The 27,331-nt window shown below is 42.3% G+C and overlaps 2 protein-coding genes across 2 annotated transcripts; both read left to right on the top strand.

Moving 5' to 3' along the window:
- The first annotated feature begins 133 nt into the window (after nt 1-133).
- Nucleotides 134-4,477, top strand: LOC127008570 (uncharacterized). Its single transcript, XM_050880772.1, has 5 exons — nt 134-1,345; nt 1,601-1,807; nt 1,929-2,382; nt 2,626-3,617; nt 3,823-4,477. The coding sequence occupies exons 2-5, from the start codon at nt 1,653-1,655 to the stop codon at nt 4,388-4,390; spliced, it is 2,169 nt and encodes a 722-aa protein (XP_050736729.1). The 5' UTR covers nt 134-1,345; nt 1,601-1,652; the 3' UTR covers nt 4,391-4,477.
- Nucleotides 4,478-7,565: 3,088 nt separating this feature from the next.
- Nucleotides 7,566-24,421, top strand: LOC127008569 (exocyst complex component 2-like). Its single transcript, XM_050880771.1, has 19 exons — nt 7,566-7,720; nt 8,829-8,969; nt 10,028-10,180; nt 11,753-11,903; nt 12,215-12,410; nt 13,074-13,194; nt 14,167-14,381; nt 14,744-14,859; nt 15,813-16,053; nt 16,872-17,027; nt 17,540-17,787; nt 18,380-18,494; nt 19,036-19,191; nt 20,789-20,971; nt 21,374-21,470; nt 21,779-21,900; nt 22,423-22,607; nt 22,906-22,962; nt 23,119-24,421. Exons 2-19 carry the CDS (start codon nt 8,855-8,857, stop codon nt 23,228-23,230), a joined length of 2,739 nt encoding a protein of 912 aa, XP_050736728.1. The 5' UTR covers nt 7,566-7,720; nt 8,829-8,854; the 3' UTR covers nt 23,231-24,421.
- Nucleotides 24,422-27,331: the final 2,910 nt, after the last annotated feature.

Raw genomic sequence — 27,331 nt, 5'->3', positions numbered from 1 at the left:
GAGCCCCCCGACACGTGAGATGCATACTCCATACGAGGGCGGACAAGTCCCTTATATATGGAAAACATCTGTGCGGGGAAGAACTGGCGGAGACGATGCAGAACGCCCAACCTCGAGGAAGCTGAGCGAGATGTGAATTTAACAGAGCTGGGACTACCGATTGACATTTGGGATCGGTACTACCGGCGGTAGATTACTGCTACCGATACCGATCATTCGGTATTTTGAAGAAACTACCGAATACCGCTACCGATCGCATGATTGGCAGTCAATCGGTATCGGTAGATTGAAAAAGCGAGCGCGGGACTTTTTTGTTAAGACTTAAGAGAAGACGACCCCGGCAAAATGAAACGGACAAGTTTCAACACGTTCGAGCGCATCTATGGGAAGCAGTTAGCAGGAAATTCCAGGTATTACTTTGACGTCATCACGCTTAGCCAATCACCGGCCGTTCTGGGCGTTCTCAGCCAATCAGAGGCAGCCACGACCTAGCAGATTCTCGCTCCCGCCAAAAGTTTTGGCGGGAGCCCCACTCTTGTTTGGCCTGCCGACGCGAGTAGCCTACACCTACGCTCTAGCTCCTACGCTCTCGACAACGTGCTCAGCCTCATCGCCTAGTGTTTTAAGTGGCAGTGTTTTTAAGTCCACCGCCGCGGCAGCAACACTTAATCGTTTTGTGCTTTTAACTTTTCAAGTGATTTTCCTTTTTTAAACTTTATTTTACATTAAAAAAGTTTTGATCAAGTCAGTGAACTATTTAATCATATTGTTACGAACCAGAGGTTAGGATATGCTGTGTGTTGAGTGAGTGTTTTGTATGTGGCGCGGCGGGGCCCGTGTGTAGGAGTGTGTGAACCCTGTAAGAGGGACGCGGCAGAGTGAGGCTAGTCACGTAAGCCAGTGTCACGTGTGAGGCAGCGTGGGGGAGAGGTGAGGTGTGGAGGCAGCGTCTCCTTCCCCCTGTGGACTTGAGGACGTGTCCTGGGCAGAGGCCATGGGAGTGAGGCTCTGTTAGGTTAGGCTCCAAATTGATGACACAAACTTAATCGTACTTGTAAACTCATTGCTTACTGACTACTTCTATGGCTTTCAAGCTTTCTATAACCTCTGTTAGAATTAATTTCACACAACACTTCCTGCCAATCTATTCTGTGCCAGTGTGCTTACAAACACGCTTACCTTTATATTGTCAAATTGGCTCAGACTTAAGTGAACAGAGTATAGTCGCCATCAACATGAGGAGGTTCCTGACCAGTAGCCCGGTCCCCGGCCCCAGCAGGCAGTCCCAGGCCCAGTAAGAGAGGACCAGCAGCCGCAGCAGCCTCTCGGATGCCTCAATCATCAGGTAGTTAAAACTTAAATGATTTTTTTTTAAATCTAAAATCTTTTATCTTTTAAAAAAAGGCCTTTTTTCAAAAGATGTTTTGTTGAAACTGTTAAATAGTTTCGTCTCTTGCTTTTCATAAGGCACTTTGTTAAATTTAAATTTAACAAAAAAAATAAAAGGCATTTTCCTTTTTATCTGAAAATTTCTGATCGACAGTTTTTACTTTGTAAAAAAAAAATTGAAATTTAACTAAAAATGTTAATTTGGTTTTAGTGACCCAGCCGACCCCCTGGAGGACACCAGGAGCCTCTCCAGGGCATCTTCCATGTCCACCAGCAGGCTGGACACCTTGGCCAGCAGCGGCGTGGACATGGTGAGCGCCAGCGGCGAGGAGACCTCCGACTACGAGGAAACCCAGGGAGGGGGACAGGCCTTGAACGCCGAGGAGGAGCTAAAGGGCTCTCTTCACGGCCTTAACGAGTAAGTCGAAATTTTTTTTTTATTTAGGTTTTATCACTTTTATAAGTTTTATCTTGATGCCACTGCTTTTAAAAAGTGTTTAAGTCTTTAACTTCTTTAATCTTTATCTTTTCTTTTTAAGGTTCTTCAAGTTTTACAAGCTGGAGACCTCCCAGAAGAGCAGCAAGTTCAAGAACAAGATGCTGCACAAGGGGATGGCCAGCTGCTACAAGTGTCCCCAGAAGATAAAGTTCGACAGCGAGTCGAGGGGGAACCTCAAGAAGCACTACAAGACCAAGCACCCCTCCATGCTGTCGTCTCTGGAGGCAGCCCTGTCCCTCAACAGGTTCAAGCCGACGACCAAGATAGAGAAGACCCGCCGCCAGATCACCCTGAAGGAGGCGACGGATAGGCCCAAGGCTTGGTCGCAGGAGCTGGCCCAGCAGGCGTACGTGGTCTGGTTCGCGGAGGGCCTCAAGCCCCTCTGCGACACCGAGGACGAGTCCACGAGGACCTTCTTGAACTTCCTCAAGCCCGAGTTCAAGATTCCCTGCAGGAAGACCCTCACCAAGCGGCTCAACAAGTACGCTGTACAGGTAAAATTTTTATTTAAGAATTAAAATTTAAACTAGCTAGTTGAAAGTAAACTTTAAAAATGATTTTTTTTTTATTTTTAAAATAACTATTAACATGTTATTTATTAACTTATAACTTTTAAAAGTTACATTTAAGGTTTTCCTTTTTTGTTTTAACTTGAGTTTTAATTTAATAATTTATAACTAAAAGCAAAACTTTTTTATTTTTAAAGAGTATTCTATCAAGCCTAATTTTCTTTGCAGGTCAAGGATGAGGTCAAGGCCACCCTGCAGAACGTCGACCTTGTGGCCACCACCGCCGACTCCTGGACGTCCCACAGGAGGGCCTTCCTCGGCTGCACGGTGCACTGGATCGACCCCATCACTTTGGAGAGGAAGGCAGCAACTCTTGCGTGCAGGGAGCTGATGGAGAAGCAGACAGGACGAGTTCTGGCAAGGAACCTGTCTGACATCTTCACGGAGTTCGACATCAGCAACAAGATCGCCCACTGCACCACCGACAACGGGCGCAACTACGTGGCAGCCTTCGAGCACTTTGCCGCCGACACCACCACCAGGCCAGAGTTGACAGAGGAGGAGCTTGAGGAGCAGACCGACGAGGCGATCGTCAACAGCGAGGTCGTCGACGTCTCGGACATGCTGCGCAACAGGGGGGATGATGAGTCACAGCTTCCGCCACATTTCAGATGCAGTGCTCACACCCTCAACCTGCTGGCCACGACGGACGTAGCAGAGGTGCCTGAGTGGAACAAGGGGCCCAGGGCTGTCTTCAGGAGGCCTGGGGCCAAGGCCCAGGCCCTGTGGAACCAGCAGAATAGGTCCTCTGTCTACGCCAACAGGATCAAGGAGGCTCTGGGTGGCAGAAGGCTCGTCACCCCTGTAGCTACGAGGTGGAACAGCTACTTCAACTCCATGAAGGCCCTCATGGAGCTTGTGCTGGAGAAGCAGGACGCCAAGGTTGCCATCAACCGCATCCTCACCGACCAGGGCTCCGCCAGCTTCGACATGAAGGATGCCGAGATCATCAAGGAGTACATGGACGTGATGGAGCCTGTTGCCACCTGCCTGGACAGGATGCAGTCAGACAAGTGGGCCTACATGGGCAACCTCCTGCCCGACCTGATGCTCCTCAAGAAGAAGCTCCAGCAGCAGCAGAGCCGCAACCTCAAGCACGCCAAGAAGCTTGTGGACTACCTCCTCGACCAGGACAACCTCACTAATGGCTTTGCCAACAGGTAAGATAAAACCCCTTGTAAAAACTTTTATAAACTTTTAAAAACTTGTAAAAAATTCTTAGCATTTTTTATTTTATCTTTTATTCAAAACTAAAATTTAAATTAAAAAAAAAATATAATTAAGTCGCTTAGATAAAACTTAAAAGAAATTATTGATTTTAAAGAACTTTTATAAATAAAAACTTATATGTGCTTTTTTTATTAGATTTGGTCACCTGTTCGCGGAGGAGCACCTGCTGATGGCCACCGCCACCCACCCAGCCCACACTCTCCAGGCCATCCACCGCCTTGCGGAGCAGGACTACACCACCATCAAGGAGAGGCTTGTCAGGGAGTTGGTCGACATCGTCAGTCCAACCCCTACGCGGGAGGCAGCTGCTGATCAGGGTGGCAATCAGTACTTCTGCTATGATGACCTCTATGGGCCTTCTACTTCCACCACCCCAGCCAACAAATCTACGCTGGAGGAGGCCATCAAGCTGGAGGTCATCAACTGGGCCAGGACCAGGGACCACGTCGTCAGGAAGGAGCAGTTTCCTGCCGGCCACCGCGACGCCTGGGTGAAGTTGTTTGTCAAATACAACACCTCCCTGCCCAGTTCCGCTGCCGCTGAGAGGTTGTTCAGCACCGCCGGCAACATCCTCCGCCCCAAGAGGTCCTCCCTGACTGCCAACAACTTTGAGCAGTTGGTGATGTTGAAGGGCAACAGCGAGCAGTTCAAGACATTCCTCAAGGAGGACCTCAAGAAGGGCGCCGACACCGACCTGGAGTAGGAGGCTCAAGACTGCTTCAGTTGTAATTTTTTTTTGTGTTGGGAAGAAATTTATTTTGTGAAAGTTAATAAATAATGCTGTATTGTCTAGTTTGTTTAAATTTAACTTTTTTTCAGTTTGATGTTTATTTTTTGAGGGAGAAATTCATTTATTAAATAAGTTATGTATTTTTGAACTTAAAAAAGGTATTAAAAGACTCTAATTTACTTCTATTCTTAAGTTAACCGAAATAAGAGAAATAACTTAAAAAGTGTGTTATGGGCCTTTAAAAGCATTTTTTTATTATATAATTATAGAGTTTTTTAATCTACCGATACCGAATCTATACCGATCGGTAGATTTCTGAAAAATCTACCGATCTACCGATACCGATTGGACGCGGCTCGCTACCGACTACCGATACCGGTGGTAGATTTTTTCTACAGAATCCCAGCTCTGGAATTTAAGTTTCCAGTTGAGATTTTGAGCTAAGGATAGACCGAGGATATTTAGTGTTGAAGTAGGTGAAAGATGAGTGTTATCGAAGAATAGGGCATAGGTGTTTGGGAGATTAATAATAATTGTGTCGAGTAGATAGATGGAGAAATTGGGTTTTTGAGGCATTGATCGAAGGACACAAGGTTCCCGGGCCTCTACCCCAATCGAAAATGATAGCAAGGTCTGAGATTAAGCGTTCTCCAGCCTTCAGTCGATCAGTCTGTGGAGTCTTGTAATTCCTGTTGAGAAGGCCGGTCTTCTGTTGAAAGAAGTTGAATAATGCAGAGTGGAATCATTATCGTATGAGTGGATAGGACAGTTTGTTAAAGAAAGAAGATCATTGATGAATAACAGGAAGAGAGTGGGTGACCATCTACCACAGCGGAGATAAAGGAACAGAAAGAAGGATAGAAACCATGAGAGGGCAGTTTAGAAAGCAAAGACTTGTGCCAGACTCTATCGAAGGTTTTCGATATGTCTAGCTCAACTGAAAAAGTTTCACCGAAACGGCTAAGAGAGGTAATTAAAGATATAAAATTTTGTTCAGAAATGTATCACTGCTTGTTAATACATTTGGACAGGTTAGGGATATATACTTCTCCATGGTTAGCCTGTGTATGTGTGTGTGTGTGTGTGTATTTATTTATTTCTTGCAATGGGTGTGGGCGGGTGGGTGGGTGTCTTTCTTGCAAAAATGCAATTTTTGGCAGATGGAATCACGCTCCCCATGTATCCAGCTCACGCCCCCACAGACAACTTAGCTCGTCACAGTTATCACTTATGTGTTCCAGCTCTATGTTATAATGTGTCAGACATCAGTAGAAACATCTCAACTGTTGAAAATAAAGTAACACAGCGCGAGGAGCAAGGGACGATCGATGTTCCGTCAGTGTTCCCAGATAGCTTAACTCGTCACAGTTATCAGTTATTATGTGTTCCCAGCTCTGTGTTATAATGTGTCAGACATCAATAACATCAGTAGAAACTTCTCAACTGCTGAAAATAAAGTAACACCCCGAGGAGCAAGGGACGATGTTCCGTTAATGTTCCCAGATAGCCTAGCTCGTCACAGTTATCAGTTATGTGTTCCAGCTCTGTGTTATAGCATGTCAGACATCAATAACATCAGTAGAAACATCTCAGCTGTTGAAAATAAAGTAACACAGCCCGATGAGCAAGGGTTGATGTTCCGTCAGTGCACATGTTCCAGATAAATTATCTCGTCACAGTTATCAGTTATGTGTTCCAGCTCTGTGCTATAATGTGTCAGACATCAGTAACATCAGTATAAACATCTCAACTGTTGAAAATATGTGTGTTCTCACGAAATAACATATATTTGATAAAACTGTGTAAATAAAGGGTAAGTTATGACGTCACGAGCTGGCAATACGTGGCCTGGCGGAGCACGCACTGTGATTGGTCCTAATTTCCCGTGGAGACGAGGTGTTCCAGACTTGGCGAATATGCGCCCCGGCACAGGTGCAGCCCACCACGAGGCAGGTGCCTGAAAGGGCACGTCGGATGTTCTTTTTGCAGAAGATTTTGCTGAACATTTCAAATGTTTATGTTGATAGTTTACAGAATGAAAGAAAGAGTGGCAGTTACACCACTTAGAGATGGAGGTTGGTGGAGGCAGCCCCTTCTTGCGCGCCAGAACCTTCTTAATATTACCGTACTGTCAATGATCAGTTCCCCGAATTCTTTGTCGGAAACAAGCAACATGAATAGGTACACACACACACACACACACACACACACACACACAGGGAGAGAGGCACACATTGACACACACACCTACATAGCCTATATTTACACACACACACACACACACACACACACACATACAGAAAAATATGCAAAAACACACTCGTACACACACACAGAGTACGAGGAGACTTGATCGAGGTTTTTAAATGGATGAAGGGCATAATAAGGGAGATATTAATAAGCTTATTCTGATGGTAATAGAGCGGGTAGGACACGTAGTAATGGGTTTCAGATGAATAAATTCAGATTCAACAAGGACATTGGCAAGAATTAGTTCACCAACAGACTATAGTGGATGAGTGGAACAGACTTGGAAGTCATGTGGTGATGCCAATACGATAGACACATTAAAAAAAAGATTAGATAATTTCATGGATGGTGATGTTAGGTGGGGTTAGGTTCGCAGGAGCTGCCTTGCATACTGCATACGCCTACTGGCCTCTTGCAGACTTATGTTTTTATGTATGTTCTTAAGAATACAAAGAAGAATTAATATAATTTTAAAAGAAGAACACAAGAAGAACACTAGAAGAACACAAGAAGAAGAATACAAGAAGAATATACAAGAAGAACACAAGATCGAAGAATACAATTAAGAAGAATATAAAAAGACCACAAGAAGAATACAAGAAGACCACAAAAAATACAAGAACACAAAAAAACAATATGATTGATATTGATTGGTAGTTTATTGTTGCGAGTAAAACAACAAAGGAGAAGGGAGGATCATGCCATCCCAACCCCCAGGCAGTACAGAGTGTGATTATACAACTATAAGGATACATGTGTAAGTAGCACCAGGAAACTAAAAAGATACAATGGTAGGGGACAATTTAAGTGCTAAATAAATAAAGGCCTTGATTTAGTCAAGGGAGCAGACATAATAAGGGACTGTACATATGGACACAAGAACACAAAAATAACACAAGAAGAAGACGAGAAGAACACAAGAAGACGAATACAAAAATACAAGAAGAACACGAGAAGCACACAAGAAGAACACGTTAAAAACACAATAACACGAAAAGAACACAAGAAGAAGACCAGAGCCAAGACCCAGGCCAAGCTGTCACCTCGCAAATCGTAAGAAAGTTTAATATTTTTACCTCTGCACGTCCATTTATTGCTTATTTTTCCTTCTTTTTCCACTAACTGGATACTATATGAAACCCAGAAGCTGGTTAGTGTAAGAAAATTCAGTTTCAGTACGCCTATTAAGCCTAAAATGGTGATTCTTGAAGTGCACTCAGTCAGACCCTCCCACCACTTGGCTTATTCAACAGAAAGATATGGTAAAACAGGCACATATTTAGCTATTATTTACACATTAAACACATTAAAGCACCCCAATTGTGTTTTTTACAACAGGACATACAAGGGAGACGTAAAACAAGCTATAGCAAAACATAGATAACAGATACAGTTAATCAAGCACAAATTTAGCTATTATTTACACATTAAACCCACACACACACCTTAATGGCCTTTTTTACAGTAGTTTATTCAAGGGAGAAGTAAAACACAATAGACACAATAGCAAAATACATAAGACACACCATTACTAACCCCAAGCATCTTACAGGTTATTTATCTAGAATCACACCCAACTCTGGTTACTTTTGATTTTTTTCAAGACACAGACATTTGTTTGGGATATGGGAGGTTTTTAGGTTAGCTTAGGACTGTAGGTCATTTTGGAAGCCCATTTTTCAGTGATTTTGCCTTCCCACCCCCCCTCAAAACCCCTGGTTCCCCACAGGCCCCCAGGCTTGTTTGGGGGGGTAGATGGGGCTGGGGTGGTTGAGGGGGAGAAGAAGTTGTTCTGCAGTTTTACCAGGTTTATTTTTAGGTTAGCTTAGTATTGTAGGTCAGTCAGGTAGATTTTTACTTCCTGTGGTAGATTTTTAAGTTAGGTTACGGTAGGATCAAATTTTAGATTGGGTTGATTTTTAGGGTTATTTTATCAGTAATAGCTATGTCATTATAATGTCAGAACTGTATGTGGGGATGTCAATGTGTCGGGAAATAGATATAAATGAGTAACACATGAGTCAAAACTAGACTAAAAAAAATAAAAAAATAAATAAAACCATCCTACTTCATCACTAAACCTATAATCTGCCCCTTTATGCTCAAATCTTTATCATTGTCTCAGATCATTGCACTTCCCTCCATGTATTTTTCCTTCCAGCCTGACTGCAGCTGAGGTGACGTGACATGACCCGTGCGGTGGCCCCAGTGGTGACGGGCATCTCCCCCATCGAGGGAGTGCCCGGAACCAAGGTCATCATCAGGGGGGAGAACCTCGGATCCCGCCCCGAGGATCTGATCGGTAACACCTTAGCGGAATAATCTCTGACTTTGCTTTTTTACGTTTTTTGTTTCCTTCTCATTAATCTCTAAAGTTTGCTCTCAAATGCTTCCTCGTGTAAAAAAATAAGCTGGTTAAAAAAAAATAAGTGGAATAATCTTTTACTTCAACTGTTTTACTATTTTTTCATTTTTTCACCGTCGTTGTTTATGATTTCTCCTTGGTAAAAAAACTAAGTGGATTCTCTTCTACTTTTTTCTTTTTTTTTTAGTGTGTGTGTGTGTGTGTGTGTGTGTGTGTTCCCTACTGTATTTTTATATTTTCCCTCTACTGCTTTCTCTCAGGTAAAAAAAAAAAATAATAATAACCTAGGCAAAAAAAATAAGCAGAATACTATCCTCTTACTTTTTACTTTTTCCCACTTTATTTATTTATTTATTTATTTATTTTTTTTCCTACACCTACTGCTTCCTTTGGTGTTGAAAAAAAATAAGCAGAATAATCTCATTCATTTACTTTTTTCACCATTTTTTTATTATATTTGCATTGATTTTTGTTTGTTTGTTTGTTTGTTTGTTGCTCCTTACTGCTCTCTCTTGGATAAACAAATAAGCTGAGTAAAAAATTAAAGTGGAATAATGTTATACTTTTTTATTTAGTCTTTCCATTTTTTCCTTTCAATTTTTTTTATGTTTGACCTTTACTTCTTTCTCTTGTGTAAAAAACAGGCAGACTAACCTCTTACTTTTACTCCTTAACAAATTTTTGCACATTTTTCCTGTTGTTTTTTATTATGTTTTTGCCTTACCTCTGGTGTACAAAAACAAACAGAATATTCTCTTACTTCTACGTTTTTACTTGTTTTTGCATTTACTTCATAGGTCTGCCCCCTCTTGATCCTCTTTTTTGCAGAATTAAACACACCCTTTGTTTTTAAATCGCATCACTCCAATTATCTTTTTTTCACAACAAAGAAGTCACCACCTGATGCTTTCCTCGCACCAAATAAAACCTGTATACATGTCAAACTAAATGGCCATGAATGATAATTGTTTCTAATGTTTTAAATGTTTCCCCAGGCCTGACGATATGTGGCGTGGACTGCCTCATGACTGCTGAATGGAAGACCAGCACCAAGATCGTCGCTCGCAGTGGCTCAGGAGTGGGGAAGGGTGACATCATAGTGACCACTGTCCAGGGCTCTCGGGGCACATCCACAGTCCAGTTCAGAGGTGCGTATGTGGAACCTGAACTGCTTTTCGCTTTTGAGGAGCAGAGCCGTAGCAAAATGTTTTTATCTGTATCTCGTTTTCTTCTTGAGTTGCTTCCCTGCCTGTAAAAAAAATTATAATGATGAAAATATAGGTGCTCATTATCAGGGCTGGAGTGAATACACTAGTTGTGTATTCGAATACGAATATGAATATTTCAAATTCCAATGAATACAAATAGGAATTCAAATACACTGAAATGATTTTAATTCAAATACAAATATGAATACTTCTCGATCGTATACATGAATACTTTTCCTTAAAAATACCTTATTAACGTAACTGGATATAGCACTGTTATAAAGTTATACAACAGTAAAATGAGCTCATGAACCTATACTCTATACACGACGATTTCATGTCTGCTCAGGAGGCTATATTTTCAAGGAAAAACTGTTATTTCTGGTAATAAATTTTGAAGTAGGTATGTGTCAGATTATTCACAGAATATGAATACTTTTCCCTTGTTTTCAAATATGAATGAGAATACTTTGATTCCTATCTTTCAAATACGAATATGAATATGAATCCACCCAAATATGGTATTCAAATGTATTAAAATATGAATACCAAATACAAATACTCCATTCCTGGTTTGGTTAGGTTAAGTTAAGGGAATTTTCAAACACATGATATCCAGAAACCTTTAGTATAAATTAAGAAAAAAAGCCTTCACTGTGTTATATAGAAAGTCTCATTAGCAAGGAAGCATAGATGAGTTTTTCTGAGTAAAGATGTATGGTAACTTTTTGTGGTTTTGTTAGGTTAGGTTAAGCTTAGGGTATCTTCAAACACACGATATTCAGAAACCTATAGCATAAATCAACAAAGAAACCCTTCACTGTGTTATATAAAAAGTCTCATTACTGAGGAAGGTTTAGGGATGGAGTGAATACAAGAGTTGTATATTCGAATACGAATGCTTCAAATTCCAATGAATATGAATACGAATTTGAATACACTGAAATGGTTTTAATATGAATACAAATATGAATATTTCTTGAACGTATTCATGAATATATTCATGAATACTTTTCATTGAAAAATACCTTCTTGATGCAACTGGGTATAGCACTGTTCTGAAGTTATGCAACAGTAAAATGAGTTCATGGACCTGTATAATACACGACCATTACACATCCGCCCAAGAGGCTAGAGTTGCAAGGAAAAACCTGCTATTATTTCTGATAATAAATTTTGAAGTATTTGTCAGATTATTCACAGAATATGAATACTTTTCCTTTGTATTCAAATATGAATGAGAATACTCTGATTTCTATCAATAATTATTCAAAGACAAATATGAATACACACAGATACAGTATTTGAATGTATTCAAATACAAATACATACTGAATACGTATATACCATTCCTGCTCATTATACTAGTAAATGAGTTTTATCATTTATTATATTTTAGCATACTAGAAAACAAATAACATGAAACTAATATCAGAAATTTTTCTATACATATACAGCCCATCCATCTTTCCCTCGGCACCAGTAACAGAACTTAACCATGTCACATCTCAGGTTACCAGGAGACAATGGGGCCGCTGAAGGAGTCCGCAGTGTGGGTGGATGAGACTATATTCCTCAACATGGCCTTTGGGAGGAAGCGGCCTATGTCCCCAGCCTCGGCCCTGCAGGATGACCCCCTTGGCCTGTCTGTGGAGGGCCATGAGTGAGTATTTGCTGTGGGAATATATGGATGTGGAGAACTTGAGGGGTGAATGTATAGATACTGTACATGGCAGATTTGAGAGGTGTTGAATATTGCATGTGTCCTTTAATAGAAATAGTAACAACACTGCCTAACAACACACAGACAAGGATAGACATATGTGAATATTATAAACTGTAAAACAATGCATATGAAAAATTTTACCTTCTCTTTCCTTTACTTCATTCACCCTTCTTCCCTCCCTCCCTCCCTTCCTTCCTGATCCTTCCCTCTTCCTCCTCCCATTCACCCTTCCTCTCTCCCTGACACAGCCGGCGGGTGATGGAGGAGGAGCTGGAGGAGATGTTCCCAGGTTGCTCGGGTGACCTCTCCTCCCCCAAATTCAGCCCGGAGTGGTTCCTGCTGGAGAACCACCCATCCACCTCCTTCGATGACCTCAAGGCGGGTCTAGCGTGCCTCAGGAGGAAGGTGGAGGCTCAGAAGGAGGGACAGATATCCTTCCTCAAAGTGGGTATTTTTTATTTTATTATTATTTTTTTTTTTTTATTTATTTATTTATTGTTGTTTTCCTTGAGCTGCCTCCTTTGATTCTTGTTCTTGTTTTTCTTTTACTTCTTCTTCTTCTACTACTTCTTCATCGCTTAATGTTCTCAAAGTGAGCATTTCTTTTTCTTCTTTTTCTTCTTTTTGCCTAAGCTCTTTTTATTTCATTATTCTATTTTGTTTTATTTTATTTATTTATTCATTTTATTTATTTTATTTTTTCCTTTGAACTACAACATTTATTGTAAAAAAAATACTTACACTTATTATTATTTGTGAGTTTGAGTCTTCGCTTTTATCACAAGGTATATTTCCCAATTACTACTCTCAAATATAAAAAGAAATACTCTGAGAAAATAATATATACTTATACAAAACTACATCCAAAAGTTAAGTTATTGCCATTGCATTTGGGAGGTGTTAAATATTTTATGTTCTTGCCATTGCTAATAAAACAGAGTATTTCATATCTCCTTAAATTTTAGGTCACACAGCTACTAAAAAATCTTACCACTACATTCATTCTTCCAGATGTAGGGAAAAGTTTAAAATTTGGGAGGTGTTAAATATTGCACATGTCTTTTGATTTAATAGAAATGGTACTAATTGCATCATCCCACCACCCAGGCTAATGTGGGTTCAGTACTGGAGCAGCTGGACACTCTGCAAGAACTCAAGTGCAAGTTTGAGAGCGACATTCAAGAATACGGACGAAATTCAACACAGGTCTTGGAGAAGTCGATCATAGGTGAGTGAAAGGCCCAGATTCCCAGATTCCCAAATATTTTGAGGCTTACACGCCCACATATTTGGTAAGATTTTTGTAGAGGTTGTGTTAGCATTTCCATAGGTTGTTTTATGGGCCTAATGATAGTTTGACAAGGCTTCTGTACCATGAATGTGAAAAGCACTCATGAGAATCAGACTAATCTCTTTTGTGGGCTTTAGAAATATAATTTGTTTGTGTGAGCCAAAAATATCTGAGAATACAGGCCCAAAGCTGCATGGTTTCAGTGAGAGAGAAGGATGTGACAACAGGAGAGAAAGATATAATGAAGAGATGTAAGAAAGGAGATGAATGATAGGGATAAATCTTGGTCTGGAGAAGGGTGAAATAGAGAGAGAAAAGGATGAGTTTGGGAAAAGATAAGGGCGAAGAAATAGAAAGAGAAGTGAGTGATTGGTCATGGTAAGGAGAAAAAGATGATGAAATTTAAAGAGAGACAGGTTGGAGGGATGAATCATGGCAAAGAGAGGGATACAGAAATTAATAGAGAGGGGTAAAAGGGATGGGTTATAGCAAAAAGAATAAATAAACAGGAAAAGAGAGAGAGGGTGGGAGGGATGAGCCATGATAAAGGGAGGAATAAAGAAACACAGAGAAATAGACAGATAAGAGTAATATAACACCACCCAGGAACTCTATTTGATCAATCTTTCTCAGCACATCATATCTCCAACACTCTTTAGATTACTTCATAGGAGCAGTGAGTTGTCATCTTTTTTCCTTTATGTATTCTGTGTTTAGCTTTTAGTCTGCGTTCTTTACTGTAAATATATACCCTACTCTTTTATTTTCAGTAAAGGAAGCAGCTCAAGGGCAAAAATATATAAAAAAAACACTGTCGCTATAAAGAGAAATTGAGAAGAGTGGCCTAAAGAGAGGTCAATTTCAAATACTATTACTGTGACTATTATTACTACTCCTATTCTATTACAGAGTGCAAGGAGGAGGCCGACAAACTATTCGAGGACGTCTTACAGCGAAAGGACCGAGCGGACGGGACCAGGAGCGCCCTCAATGTGCTCAACCGCTTCCGTTTTCTGTTGTTCCTCCCGGTCAACATTGAGAGGCACATCAAGAGGGGCGACTATGACATTGTGATCAACGACTATGCCAGGGCCAAGAGCCTCTTCGGGGATAGCCAGGTTCCGGTAGGTCGCCTTGCTCTCTGTCTGTCTTAAGGAAGCTACTTCTCTTTTCTCTTCTTTTTATTTCTTCACTTTACTCCTATTACTTGTACTCCTCTAAAAACTACTCTTCTGCTATTCTTTTCTTTTTACTTCTCCTTACTTCTTTTACTTCTACTCCTCCACTCCTTTCTTCTGTTGACTCTTATTCTATAGCCCTCCTTTCCTTCCTTCTATTTTGAATGAGCAGTGATTAGCAGGCTTTTTGGTTTGTCTTTGTCTATTGCCCTTGACCCATTTCCTTTTCCATAAATAAAAAATGAAAAAAAGAGGATTTAGAAGCTACTTTATATGGCATTTACCCTTTTTTTCCTCTTCCAACATAGCTGTTCAAGCGATTCTACAGTGAAGTGGAGAAGAGGATCGAGGACCTTAGAGGCGTGCTGGGGGAGCAGTTGATTCGAATGCCTTCCTCCCTGGACCACCAAAAGAAGATCATCAGGTAATGTTTTTAATTTATTCAGGAGTCTAGTCTAAGGGCCACTTTCACAGTTCAGTTCACTGTCATCAGAGGAAGGAAATGGAAAGAAAAAGAAAGCAAATGGTGAGAAAAAAGACAGATGGAAAGAAATGTCACTCACTCAAGACCTAAATTGGAAAGGGGTAGGGGACGGGCACAGCTTACAGGGTCAAAGAAAGAAGTCTCAAGTTACCTCTCCTCCCGAAACTGACCTCTCTTTTGGCCTCTTGCTCTGTCTCGTTTTATTGGAGCAGTGCCTAGGGGAAATTTTTGTTGTTGTTGTTTTATTGCCCTTTGAACTGTCTCCCTTGCTGTTAAATAAATAAATAAATCTTTCCTCAAGGGATGAAAATAAAAAGAAAAAGGAATCCTCTCATTCTTCCCTTCCTTTCCTCCCTCATTCAGTCCCTTCTTCCACCCCCTTCCTCCTACATCTATCCTTCACTCCGTCCCTCCCTTTCTCCCTTCTATCCTTCCCTTTTTACCATACATCTTCCCTCTCACTCTTCCTTTCCTTCCCTCCCTCATTCAGTCCCTTCTTTCACCCCCTTCCTCCTACATCCATCCCTCACTCCTTCCCTTCCTTTCTCCCTCCTGTCACTATTATTCCCTCCATACCTTCCTTTCTCCCTTCTGTGCTTCCCTTTTTACCATACATCTTCCCTCTCACTCTTCCCTTCCTTCCCTCCCTCATTCAGTCCCTTCTTTCACCCCCTTCCTCCTACATCCATCCCTCACTCCTTCCCTCCCTTTCTCCCTTCTGTCACTATTATTCCCTCCATACCTTCCTTTCTCCCTTTCATCTATTACATCTTTCATTTCATTCTCCAGCCTTCCCTTCCTCCCTCCTATGTACATTCTTCACTCCTTCCCTCACTTCCCTCACTCCTTCCCTTCTTAAAAAATAAAAAAATAAATCCTTTCTCTCCCCATAGGAACTTGCACCACTTGGAGACACCTGGTGACCCCGCCTGGCAATGCCTCACCGCGCAGCACGCCTACATCCTCCACCTCCTCATCTCCTCCCGCGATGCCTACCTCAACCGCGAGATGGCTGACCATGACCTTGGCTCCAGTGGCATGGGTGGTGGTGGCGGTGGTGGTGGTGAGACGAGGCACACCACCCCCGCGGCCAAGTACAACAAGATAATGATGTCGTCGATTGGGGAGTGGCAGGTATGTGGTGTCGCGTGTGTGAAGGGTGTGTGTGTTTGTTTACCAGTTTGTTTGTTTGTTTCTTTGTTTTATATTTTATCTATGGTACCGGTAGGCTTTTTTGGTGGGTCCTGTTGGTTGGTCCCAGTCCATTACGGTGCAGGCAAGTGTTTATAGTGGTGCCATCTTTCAATCAGCACTTCTTTTACTTCTCTACTCTTATACTCTTCTTTTATTTCTACTTCTTTTACTTATATTTTTCTCTTTACTCTACTTCTTTTACTTCTGTTCCTCTACTCTTTTCTTCTTTCTGTTCTCACTCTTTAACCTTCCTTTCCTTCCTCACTCACTCCCTTCTCTCCCTTCTATCCTTCCCTTTTTACCATACATCTTCCCTGTCACTCTTCCCTTCCTTTCCTCCCTCCTTCAGTCCCTTCTTTCACCCCCTTCCTCCTACATCCATTCCTCACTCCTTCCCTCCCATTCTCCCTTTTATCACTATTATTCCCTCCATACCTTCCTTTCTCCCTTCTGTCCTTCCCTTTTTACCATACATCTTCCCTCTCACTCTTCCCTTCCTTCCCTCCCTCATTCAGTCCCTTCCTTCCTTCCCTCCCTCATTCAGTCCCTTCTTTCACCCCCTTCCTCCCACATCCATCCCTCACTCCCTCCCTCCCTTTCTCCCTTCTGTCACTATTATTCCCTCTATACCTTTCTTTCTCCCTTCACCTTCATCTATTACATATTTCATTTGATTCTCTAGCCTTCCCTTCCTCCCTCCTATGTACATCCTCCACTCTCCTTCCCTCACTTCCCTCACTCCTTCCAATCTTCGCCAGGCCACAGCCCCAGTCCGAGTCCTCATGGTGGAGGAGATGTGCGAGCTACTCTCAACGAATTTCCCGGACATGTGGAAGCTGAGTCAGGCTTACTTCGGGGGGGAGCTGCTACCTCCGACAGCACAAATCAACCACCAGCAGCACCCCAAATGCAAGGTAAGGGAGATTCAAGGGCTCGGAGGATTTGCTAGTTACGGTAAACCACTATTTCTACTTGTCTGCTCTTTATTTTTTATTTTCATGTTTACTATTCTACTATTACTTTTCTCACTTCCTCTCTTCTTCTCTTCTTTTTACTTCTACTCTCCACTTTTTATTTTTATTTTACATTTTCTTTCTTTTCCCTTCTACTCTCCACTTCTTTTATTTCTATTCTCCTATGCTTTCTTTCTTTTTACTCTCACACACACACACTCACACATACATACACACAGGAAACCACTACAGCACAACACACATACTCACACACACATTCAAGACACCTCTCCTCTCGAAATTGATCCCTCCTCTGACCTCTTGTTCTTTCTTCTTTTGTTGGAGTGGCATCTAGTGGACTTTTTTGTTGCTGTTTTTGTCTTTTGCCCTTGAGCTGCCTCCCTTGACGTAAAAAAAGAAAAACACACGACATAGCACACACTTCATATTCCGTCTCACCTCACCCCATGCAGGAGATGATCTTGGAGCTGCTGCATGTCTTCAGTGGGGCCATGCGGGGTGCCCTCATGCCCCGCTCCCTCGACCCGGCAGGCCAGAATTACCGAAACTACCATGTGTGGCCGGAGGTGTTGCTTGACCAGATAACGCCGTGGCTGCCGCAGGTCCTTCGGCACGTGAGAGGCTGCTACAACACCCTCCTGACCCTTGACCTCCCCAACGACGCCCTGGATGTGATTCGTGACCTCATTTTTGATCTTAGGTATGTTGTGGTCTTCCTATGTTGGTGTTAATGATTTCTTTTCAATTCGTTTTGGGGGGGGTTGTTTAAATTTGTTTCTGCTTGGTTTGCTGTCCGTAATGTTTTTTTGTTTTTTGTTTGTTTGTTTTTCTTTTTCAGTTCTTTGTGTTCCTCTCCTTTCTGTCTCTTCTTCCTCTTCAACTTCTCTTCCCTTCTCATCTCTTCATTCTTTTCTTTTCCTTCTCAGTTCTTTGCTGTCCTCTCCTCTCTCTCTTCTTCCTCTTCAACTTCTCTTCCCTTCTCATCTCTTCATTCTTTTCTTTTCCTTCTCAGTTCTTTCCTGACCTTTCCTCTCTGTCCCTTCTTCCTCTTTAACTTCTTCTCTTCCCTACTCATCTCTACATTCTCCTTTTCATATTTTCTCTCCTCATTTTATATTGTCATCTTCTCTTGTATCTGCTCCTTTTTACTGGTCTCCTTTTCTTGTTCTGTTTCTTTTTCCTCTCATAATCCTTCATCTCTAGATCTAACTAATCCTTTCTCTTCACACCTTCCTTCACAGCCCTAACCTCCCTTCTCTCAGCTGCCCTCACCACTCCCCTTCTTCCCCCAGGGTGCACTGCCTCACCTCACTCTTCCAGCAGACCATGGAGCATGTCTGTGGCCTCTACACACGCGAACAGTGGAAAGTGGAAGTGGATGATGAGCATGGTGGATGTACACAGCTGGTGAGAGAGTAACGAGGTCTTGCGTTTTGTTAAGCCTTTAGTGTTCTTGTCACGTTTCACTTTGATCATAATTTCTTTTTCTTTTACTTTTTCTTTTACGTTTCTTCCCTTCATCTTTCCTTCTTTACGCAGCTGGTGAGAGAGAGTTACGATGTCTTGTGTTTGGTTTTATAAGTGTTAAGTATTTTTGCCATGTTTCACTTTCATCATAATTTCTTTTCTTGTACTTTTTCTTATATGTTTCTTCCCTTCATCCTTCCTTCTGTAGGCAGCTGGTGAGAGAGAGTTACGATGTCTTGTGTTTGGTTTTATAAGTGTTAAGTATTCTTGTCTAATTTTTCTTTGACCTCAATTTCTTTTTGTTTTACTTTCCTTTTACATTTACTTTTCCTCCCTCCATGCTTCTCTTGTCTTTTTGTCCTTTTACCCACCCTCTCCTTTTTTCCCTCCCCTCCACATACTCTTATTCACCCTCCTTCCTTCCTTCCCTCCTCTCCACATCCTCTTCACTGTGTCCTCTCACCCTCTCTCCCTCTTCCAGCCCCATCTGTGTGAGAGTGTGATAGTGGAGTGTGCCCAGCTGGTGCGGGAGACAGTACTGGAGGCAAGCCTGCGGGAGACTCCTCTTCTGGATCATCCCACTGTCAGAAGGGACTTGACGACGCTCATCCATAATGTTATTGTAGCCTTTGCTCAGGTAAGTGTCATTTTAGCAAGGTGTAGAATCGTGTGTGGGTTTTTTTTTTTTTTTTTTTTTTTTTCTGAACTTTGCCACAGCCTCTCTTCTTTTTTTATTTGCCCTTTCTCCTGTCTTCACACTCCCCTTTTCTTCCTTTTCCTTCACCCTGCAATTATGTTTTATATTTTTATTTTTTCATCTCAATCTTGCCAAAGTTTCTCTCTTCACTTCCCCTTTCTTCTTTTCACTCACCTTTCCCTTTTTTTCTTTTCCCTCACCCTTCCCTTTCCTCATCTCTCCTTTCTCTTCACTCTAACTTTCTTTACCCTCACACTCTCCTTTCTCTCTTAAGGGGGGTGGCTACGGGGTATTTTTGGCCGAATATTTTTGAAATCTGAGAAATTCTTTTTCTTCGCTCACTGTGGCCGAGATAGCCTAAATTATCAAGTGGTAAGGTTTGTTTTGGTCAAATTAAATCCCTTACGGCCGGGAAGCCATGTTTAAATACCCCGCGCGGTTGCGTCAGAGGCCTGAGTCACGCGGTTACACACGTGGTGTCATTCAATGCTTATATACGCGTAAATTTTCAATAAAAAATGATTTCTTCTTTATGAATCTGCATCACTGGGCATCTCAGAGAGGGTGGATGGAGTGAGTCATGCTGCCCGAGGGCCGAGAGGACTGTAGATCACGCGTCACAACTTTGGCTATGAGGATGGGAACATAATATTACATATGTTTGGTTCTCAAGAAAGATTACAAGAATCTCTTCACTGGCAAGACCTTGAAAGAGCCAGACATGCAACACCCAAGTCCAAAAAGAAAAGAAAACAGCAGAAGAAGGATGAAGAATACCAGCCTGGAGAATATTGATAAAATCTGGCGACAATGAGAAAGGTGGCGCCTTTTGACACCCTCACATACCAGTGAATAATACTTTCTCAACACTGAGAAAAGGGGACCAGATGCCTTATCAATATCTCCAGTCAATCAGCAAGGTTTGCACAATCATGTGTGAAAATTTCATCTCAATCGGACAATTATGAAGGGCATGACAGGGGTAAATGCAAAAAAAAAATTTAGGAGCCGATTTCTCAAAAGTTGGTTTTTTACACTTCAAAAAATTTCAAAAAATCAGTAAATCATCTGACTGACAATTGTTAGGTATCAATAAAAACTTCAATCAAAGGCCGATTTTTTTATTGGAATAGATTTTTCAATATGGCCATAGAAAACGGGATACAGAGCGGAGAAAATCAAGTGTGAAAAAAAAATTTAAAAATTTTCTCTCAAAGATAAAAGCAAAAATCAAAAATCTGTTCCCGACAAAATGTAGATATATAATCGAAGTTTCATTGGTAATTTTTTCAAAGTGATTGACTTAAAAATAAAGCCTGTGAAACAAATTGAAAAAAAACGCGTTTTACCTCAGTGCCCCCTATCATTCACCCAATCTCCATGAAATTCACTATACACTCCTCATTAACACCAACAAACAACATAATAAAATTTCAAGGCTATTGGACCTACCAAAAGAGCTGTAGGGGGGGGGGTAGTCGCCCCCCTTAACACACTCCCCTGCCCCTTTCCCCTCACCCTTCTCGTCCACCACCAGGCCTTGGAGAAACTCACCCTGAGGGACCCTGATGAGGACCAGGGGGAGTGTGGGGTGAGCGAGGATGCGCCGGGTGTGGAGGCTCAGCTGCTCATCACCCTAAGCAACTGTGCCTTCATGAGGAGGGTGATCCTGCCTCGCCTTCAGGAAAGCCTTGTCAAAGCATCCTACCCACAGGAGGAGGTAGGACGCTCTTGTTTTTCTACCCACAAGAGGAAGTAGGTGCAGGTGAGGTAGATTAGCATGGTATGGTGTAAGCGCTGTCTTTCCTACCCGAAGGAGGACTCAAGAGGTCAGTTTTCTTTTTGCCTTCTTCTCTCTGTCCTTTCTCCTTCCTTTCTTCCCTCCTTACCTTTCCTTCTTTCCTCCCTCCCTCCCTTCTTTCCTTTCTTCCTTTCCTCTCCCACCCACAAAAGGAAATAGGTCTGCAAAGGTCTGGTCTTTCTTCACTTCTCTGACCCTTCTTTTCATTCTTTCCTCCCTCCCTTCTTTCTTTCTTCCCTTCCTCCTTTCTTCCCTCCCTCTATCCCTGTTTCCTTTCTTCCCTACCCCCATCCTTTCATTCACTCATTCCTTCCCCCTCAGGTCAAGGAGGCAGTGGAGCAGGCAGACAGCACATACTCTGAGCTGCAGGATAGACTGTTTGAGGCCTATCTGGAGGAGCGTGTTGACCCCATCATTGGTGAGTGTGATCCAAGTGGCCCTCTGACGGTGTGCATGATACATGGAAATGCAGGCAACAGAAAGCCTATTGGTTTATTACGAGGTTGCCTGCTCTGGTGATTTTATCTGCTCGACAGTCACTTCGCACCCGCAGAGCAGATGAAAGCACTTTGTATTCAGTTTACTCCTGATGCAATGAAATAATGGCTGATTCAATTTTTAAATGAGCTGATGGTATTACTACTTACTGTTTCTGAAGAAAGAAATAATTATTCATAAAAACACTCATTCTCTTCTTACTTCTGCCTAATGTGTCTTCTCCCCCAGGCATGATAGAGCGCTCCATGTATCTTGGCATGTATGACTGGGGCAAGGTGGACAGACCCCCCTCAGAAGTCAGGACCTACGTCAAGGAAATACTCATCAACATAACCCACGTCCATGCTGAGGTGAGGGGGACAAGCTAGTGGTAGTAGTAGTAGTAGCAGTAGTAGTAGTAGTAGTAGTAGTAGTAGTAGTAGCAGCAGTAGTATGTAGTAGTAGGAATGAATGACCAATAGCTGATAATTCCCAAATATAAATTCTAGCCAACAGCTGACTATATCGATTCAAATAAACCTATTTTGGCCCCCCCCTTTTCCTCTTCCATCAATATATCATAAATTCATGGAAGTAATAAATGACCAATGGTTGACAGTTCCCAAAATATAAACTTTAGCAAACAACTGACAATATAAATCTAAGTACGTAAACCTATCCCATTTTCACTATCGCAGCCCACCACATTATAAACCCAAGTAAAACCACATAGATAACCACACCCTCATTTTTCCACCAGCTAAACTCTGGCAAACAGCTGACAATATTAATCCAAGTAATCCGTAAACCTAATATGATTCCTCTTTCCCAGCCCACCACATCTCAAATCCATGTAAGCCACACAGATATCCACACTCTAATTTTTCCACCAGGTTGTCAGGGTGTGGCCCGGTCTGGTGGGGGGGCTGGTGGGACGTGTGGTGGAGGGCGTGGGGGAGGAGATGGGCCGCCTCATGGCCTGCGTAAGCCAGTGGTGCCAGTACGGCGCTCTGCAGGCACACACTGACCTGGCTGCCCTCACCTCAGTGCTCCAGGGACACATATCACCCACAGCAAGGTGTGTGTATGTGTGAGTGTGTTTGGGGGATGGCAAGGAGTATGTGTATGTGTGTGTGTGTGTGTGTTCTTCCCTAATTCTACTCTTACAGGATTTTTTCAAGCTAGTAGTGAGTGTATTCCTCTGACTCATTCCTAGTTTTGTCCAGTTTGTCACACTCAGTTGAAGAGTTTACTTGTGAAGGTGTCATTTTCCTGGGCTTGGTTCCCTTGAGCTTGGCGTTGTAGTATGGGGGAGGTGATGCGCCCCCCAGCGTATGTCCCCACTGGTTGATTGAGTCATTTTCCTTTCCTTTCAGTGCATCATTCCAGGAAGCAGTTGAGACTCTTCCCAAGTTATCACCAGCTGAGGAGAGGTGAGTGGATTTCTTGTTGGTGAGATTATGTGGCAGGTTGATGTGAAGGAATGAGGTCTATGTTGTTTTGTTGATGGAATGGCAATGTGCTAATATGGTGCCAGTGATGATGTGTTTTCTCATTCATCACTTTCTCCCATCCCGTCTCATCACCAGATCGAAGGAGGAGATCCTACACTCCTTCAGAAGCAAGATGAGGTTCCTTCTGGCCTGCTTTCATGACCTTGAGCCCTTGACGAATGGCACTCTGACCCACTCGCTGGCTTGAGGATAGTGATGAGTGACTTTTTTTTTTATCTTCTTTATCTTCACCAATGACACCAGTAGGCTTTCTTGATGGGACCTAGTGGTCAGCCCTGGCCTGTTATGGTGTAGGCAAGTGTTTATAGTGGAGCCATGTGGTGAGCGAAGACTCTAGACTCCTTGGTGATGACTGTGGTCCCAAGGTTATACAGTGAGCCATAGTATTACAGTTGTATCATATTTCCTTTTTGCTATAACTAAGTGGCTGTGAGCAAGGGTAAAGATGGGGGTATACTCCTCAGCTGCATGTGGTCTCAGTGCTGATTTGTCACAATTGGCCCTTGAGCAACTGTGTGACTGAGTGCTGCATCATTAAGAAGAGATTTTGATATTTTACTATTTGCAGTGACTCATTTCTGTTGCAAAATCAATAAAATCACACATCTACACACTTGCAGTGGCAGAGTGAGTACAGGTTTTCCTCGAGTTACGACGTTTGCAATTTAAAACCACTCACACTTAAAACCAGCCGATCAATCCCGAATCCTGTCAGAAATTGAGGACTACCCATACTGTATTTTTTTTCTTTTTTTCTACTCTTTAGACTTCTGTTAGTGCTCGATTCTTACAGGCTTGGCTCTAATAGTGTGGAGCATGCTGTAGAGTTCTGATGCACTGTTATCAGCTCAGCCTCTCAGTTTGCTGTGTATACTACCTTTTCTTTTGCGTTGAATGAATACTAGCCGAAATTAAGGGCTGGTTTGTGATATATTTTTATTTACCTAGTTGTGTGTGTGTGTGTGTGTGTGTGTGTGTGTGTGTGTGTGTGTGTGTGTGTGTGTGTGTGTGTGTGTGTGTGTGTGTGTGTGTCAGCCTTTCCTGATGCTTTGGGGGGCATGTCTGCTTTTTCGTTCCCAACTGGCGAGCGAATGCATGTGTGTGTGTGTGTGTGTGTGTGAGAGAGAGAGAGAGAGAGAGATTGATATAACCTTCCCTTTCTCCATATATATAATTATTTCCTCTGAGATTCTGCCAAAACAACATGTCACATATGTAAATTAGTAGATATTTATAGATGCCTTTTGTAACATAATTTTATGTACTCAGTAACACTTTGGTTGGGCATAGTACATGTATGCATTATTGTTATTTGTTATCTTCAAAGGAGGTTCTATACCCCCATCGATCTTGAAAGCAAAGTACACCCTCCCAATATCCTATTTTCTTAATAACCTTGCTATAGAAAATGTGAGCATAAGTTATATTAAAACCTACAGAATATATTTTATCATGCCATATTCTTATATATACAGAATACAGTAGTCTTCCTTTAATCTCCACCTTATACAAAAGGAGTGGGTGGGTTTCAGAAATGGGTCATGTGGGGTTTTGAACTATAGGTAAATGGGGTTAGTAAATTGCATGGTGATGGTTAGAGGTTACAGGGGTTAACGGTAATGGGTGGGAGGTAATGGGAGGGTGCGTTTCAGAAATGGGTAATGTAGGGTGTCAAATAATAGGTAAATTGGGTCAGTAAATTGTGTGGTGATGGTTAGAAGTTGCAGGGGTTAATGGTAATGGGTGAGGGTAATGGGAGTGGGTGGGTTTTGGAAATGGGTCATGTTTGGTATCGAATAATAGGTAAATAGGGTCAGTAAATTGCGTGGTGATGGTTAGAGGTTACAGGGGTTAATGGTAATGGGTGGGGGGTAATGGGAGCATGTGGGTTTCAGAAATGGGTCATGCGGGGTGTTGAATAATTGGTAAATGGGGTCAGTAAATTGCATGGTGATGGTTAGAGGTGGTGACAGTTAATGGTAATGGGTAGAGGGTAATGGAAATGGGTTGGTTTTGAAATTGGGTCATGTTTGGTCTTGAATAATAGGTAAATGGGGTCAGTAAATTGCATGGTGATGGTTAGGGGTGGTGGGGGTTAATGGCAATGGATGGGGGGTAATGGGAGTGGGTGGGTTTTGCAAATGGGTCATGTTTGGTGTTGAATAATAGGTAAATGGGGTCAGTAAATTGCATGGTGATGGTTAGAGGTGGTGGGGATTAATGGTAATGGGTGGGGGATAATGGGAGTGGGTAAGTTTCAGAAATGGGTCATGTGGGTTGTTGAATAATAGGTAAATAGGGTCAGTAAATTGCATGGTGATAGTTAGAGGCTATGGGGATTAATGGTAATGGGTGGGGGGGTAATGGGAGTGGGTGAGTTTTGGAAATGGGTCATGTAGGGTGTTGAATAATGGGTAAATAGGGTCAGTAAATTGTGTTGTGATAATCAGAGGTGGTGTGGGTTAATGGTAATGGGTGGGGGTTAATGGTAATGAGTGGGTTTTGGAAATGGGTCATGTTTGGTGCTGAATAATAGGTAAACGGGGACAGTAAATTGCATGGTGATGGTTAGGGGTAGCAGGGGTTAATGGTAATGGGTGGGGGGTAATGGGAGTGAGTGGGTTTTGAAAATGGGTCATGTGGGGTGTCAAATAATAGGTAAATGGGGTCAGGAAATTGGGTGGTGATGGTTAGAGGTGACGGGGGTTAATGGTAATGGGTAGAGGTTAATGGAAATGGGTTGGTTTTGAAATTGGGTCATGTTTGGTCTTGAATAATAGGTAAATGGGGTCAGTAAATTGCATGGTGATGGTTAGGGGTTTTGGGGATCAATGGTAATGGATGGGGGGTAATGGGAGTGGGTGGGTTTTGCAAATGGGTCATGTGGGGTGCTGAATAATAGGTAGATGGGGTCAGTAAATTGCATGGTGATGGTTAGAGGTGGTGGGGATTAATGGTAATGGGTGGGGGGTAATGGGAGTGGGTAAGTTTTGGAAATGGGTCATGTGGGGTGTTGAATAATAGGTAAATAGGGTCAGTAAATTGCATGGTGATAGTTAGAGGCTATGGGGATTAATGGTAATGGGTGGGGGGGTAATGGGAGTGGGTGAGTTTCAGAAATGGGTCATGTGGGGTGCTGAATAATAGGTAGATGGGGTCAGTAAATTGCATGGTGATGGTTAGAGGTGGTGGGGATTAATGGTAATGGGTGGGGGGTAATGGGAGTGGGTAAGTTTCGGAAATGGGTCATGTGGGGTGTTGAATAATAGGTAAATAGGGTCAGTAAATTGCATGGTGATAGTTAGAGGCTATGGGGATTAATGGTAATGGGTGGGGGGGTAATGGGAGTGGGTGAGTTTCAGAAATGGGTCATGTGGGGTGTTGAATAATAGGTAAATAGGGTCAGTAAATTGCATGGTGATAGTTAGAGGCTATTGAGGTTAATGGTAATGAGTGGGGAGTAATGGGAGTGGGTGGGTTTTGGAAATAGGTCATGTTTGGTGTCGAATAATAGGTAAATAGGGTCAATAAATTGCATGGTGATGGTTAAGGGTAGTGGGGGTAAATGTTAATGGGTGGGGGTAATGGGAGTGGGTGGGTTTCGAAAATGGGTTATGTAGGGTGTTGAATAATGGGTAAATAGGGTCAGTAAATTGCATTGTGATAATTAGAGGTGGTGTGGGTTAATGGTAATGAATGGGTTTTGGAAATGGGTCATGTTTGGTGCTGAATAATAGGTAAACGGGGACAGTAAATTGCATGGTGATGGTTAGGGGTAGCAGGGGTTAATGGTAATGGGTGGGGGGTAATGGGAGTGAGTGGGTTTTGAAAATGGGTCATGTGGGGTGTCAAATAATAGGTAAATGGGGTCAGGAAATTGGGTGGTGATGGTTAGAGGTGATGGGGGTTAATGGTAATGGGTGGGTTTTGAAAATGGGTCATATGGGGTGTCAAATAATAGGTAAATGGGGTCAGTAAATTGCATGGTGATGGTTAAAGGTGGTGGGGGTTAATGGTAATGGGTGGGGGGTAATGGGAGTGGGTGAGTTTTGAAAATGGGTCATGTTTGGTGTTGAATAATAGGTAAATGGGGTCAGTAAATTGTGTGGTGATGGTTGGAGGTTACAGGGCTTAATGGTAATGGGTGGGAGGTAATTGAAGCAGGTTGGTTTTAGAAATGGGTCATGTTTGGTGATGAATAATAGGGAAATAGGGTCAGTAAATTGTGTGGTGATGGTTAGAGGTGGTGGGGGTTAATGGTAATGGGTGGGGGGATAATGGGAGCAGA

Source organism: Eriocheir sinensis, chromosome 38 (assembly GCF_024679095.1).
Source record: "Eriocheir sinensis breed Jianghai 21 chromosome 38, ASM2467909v1, whole genome shotgun sequence".
NCBI classification, from domain to species: domain Eukaryota; kingdom Metazoa; phylum Arthropoda; class Malacostraca; order Decapoda; family Varunidae; genus Eriocheir; species Eriocheir sinensis.
The sequence above is the reverse complement of the archived record's forward strand: the minus strand, read 5'-3'. Positions and strand labels throughout refer to the sequence as shown.

Bases quoted from the DNA above. Each gene is read 5' to 3' on its own strand.
- LOC127008569 (XM_050880771.1), top strand. From the start codon at position 8,855: ATGACCCGTGCGGTGGCCCCAGTGGTGACGGGCATCTCCCCCATCGAG. The intron at 11,904-12,214 runs GTGAGTATTTGC...TCCCTGACACAG, and splicing joins CTGTCTGTGGAGGGCCATGA to CCGGCGGGTGATGGAGGAGG. The intron at 12,411-13,073 runs GTGGGTATTTTT...CCCACCACCCAG, and splicing joins GACAGATATCCTTCCTCAAA to GCTAATGTGGGTTCAGTACT.
- LOC127008570 (XM_050880772.1), top strand. From the start codon at position 1,653: ATGTCCACCAGCAGGCTGGACACCTTGGCCAGCAGCGGCGTGGACATG. The intron at 1,808-1,928 runs GTAAGTCGAAAT...TTTCTTTTTAAG, and splicing joins TCTCTTCACGGCCTTAACGA to GTTCTTCAAGTTTTACAAGC. The intron at 2,383-2,625 runs GTAAAATTTTTA...TTTTCTTTGCAG, and splicing joins TCAACAAGTACGCTGTACAG to GTCAAGGATGAGGTCAAGGC.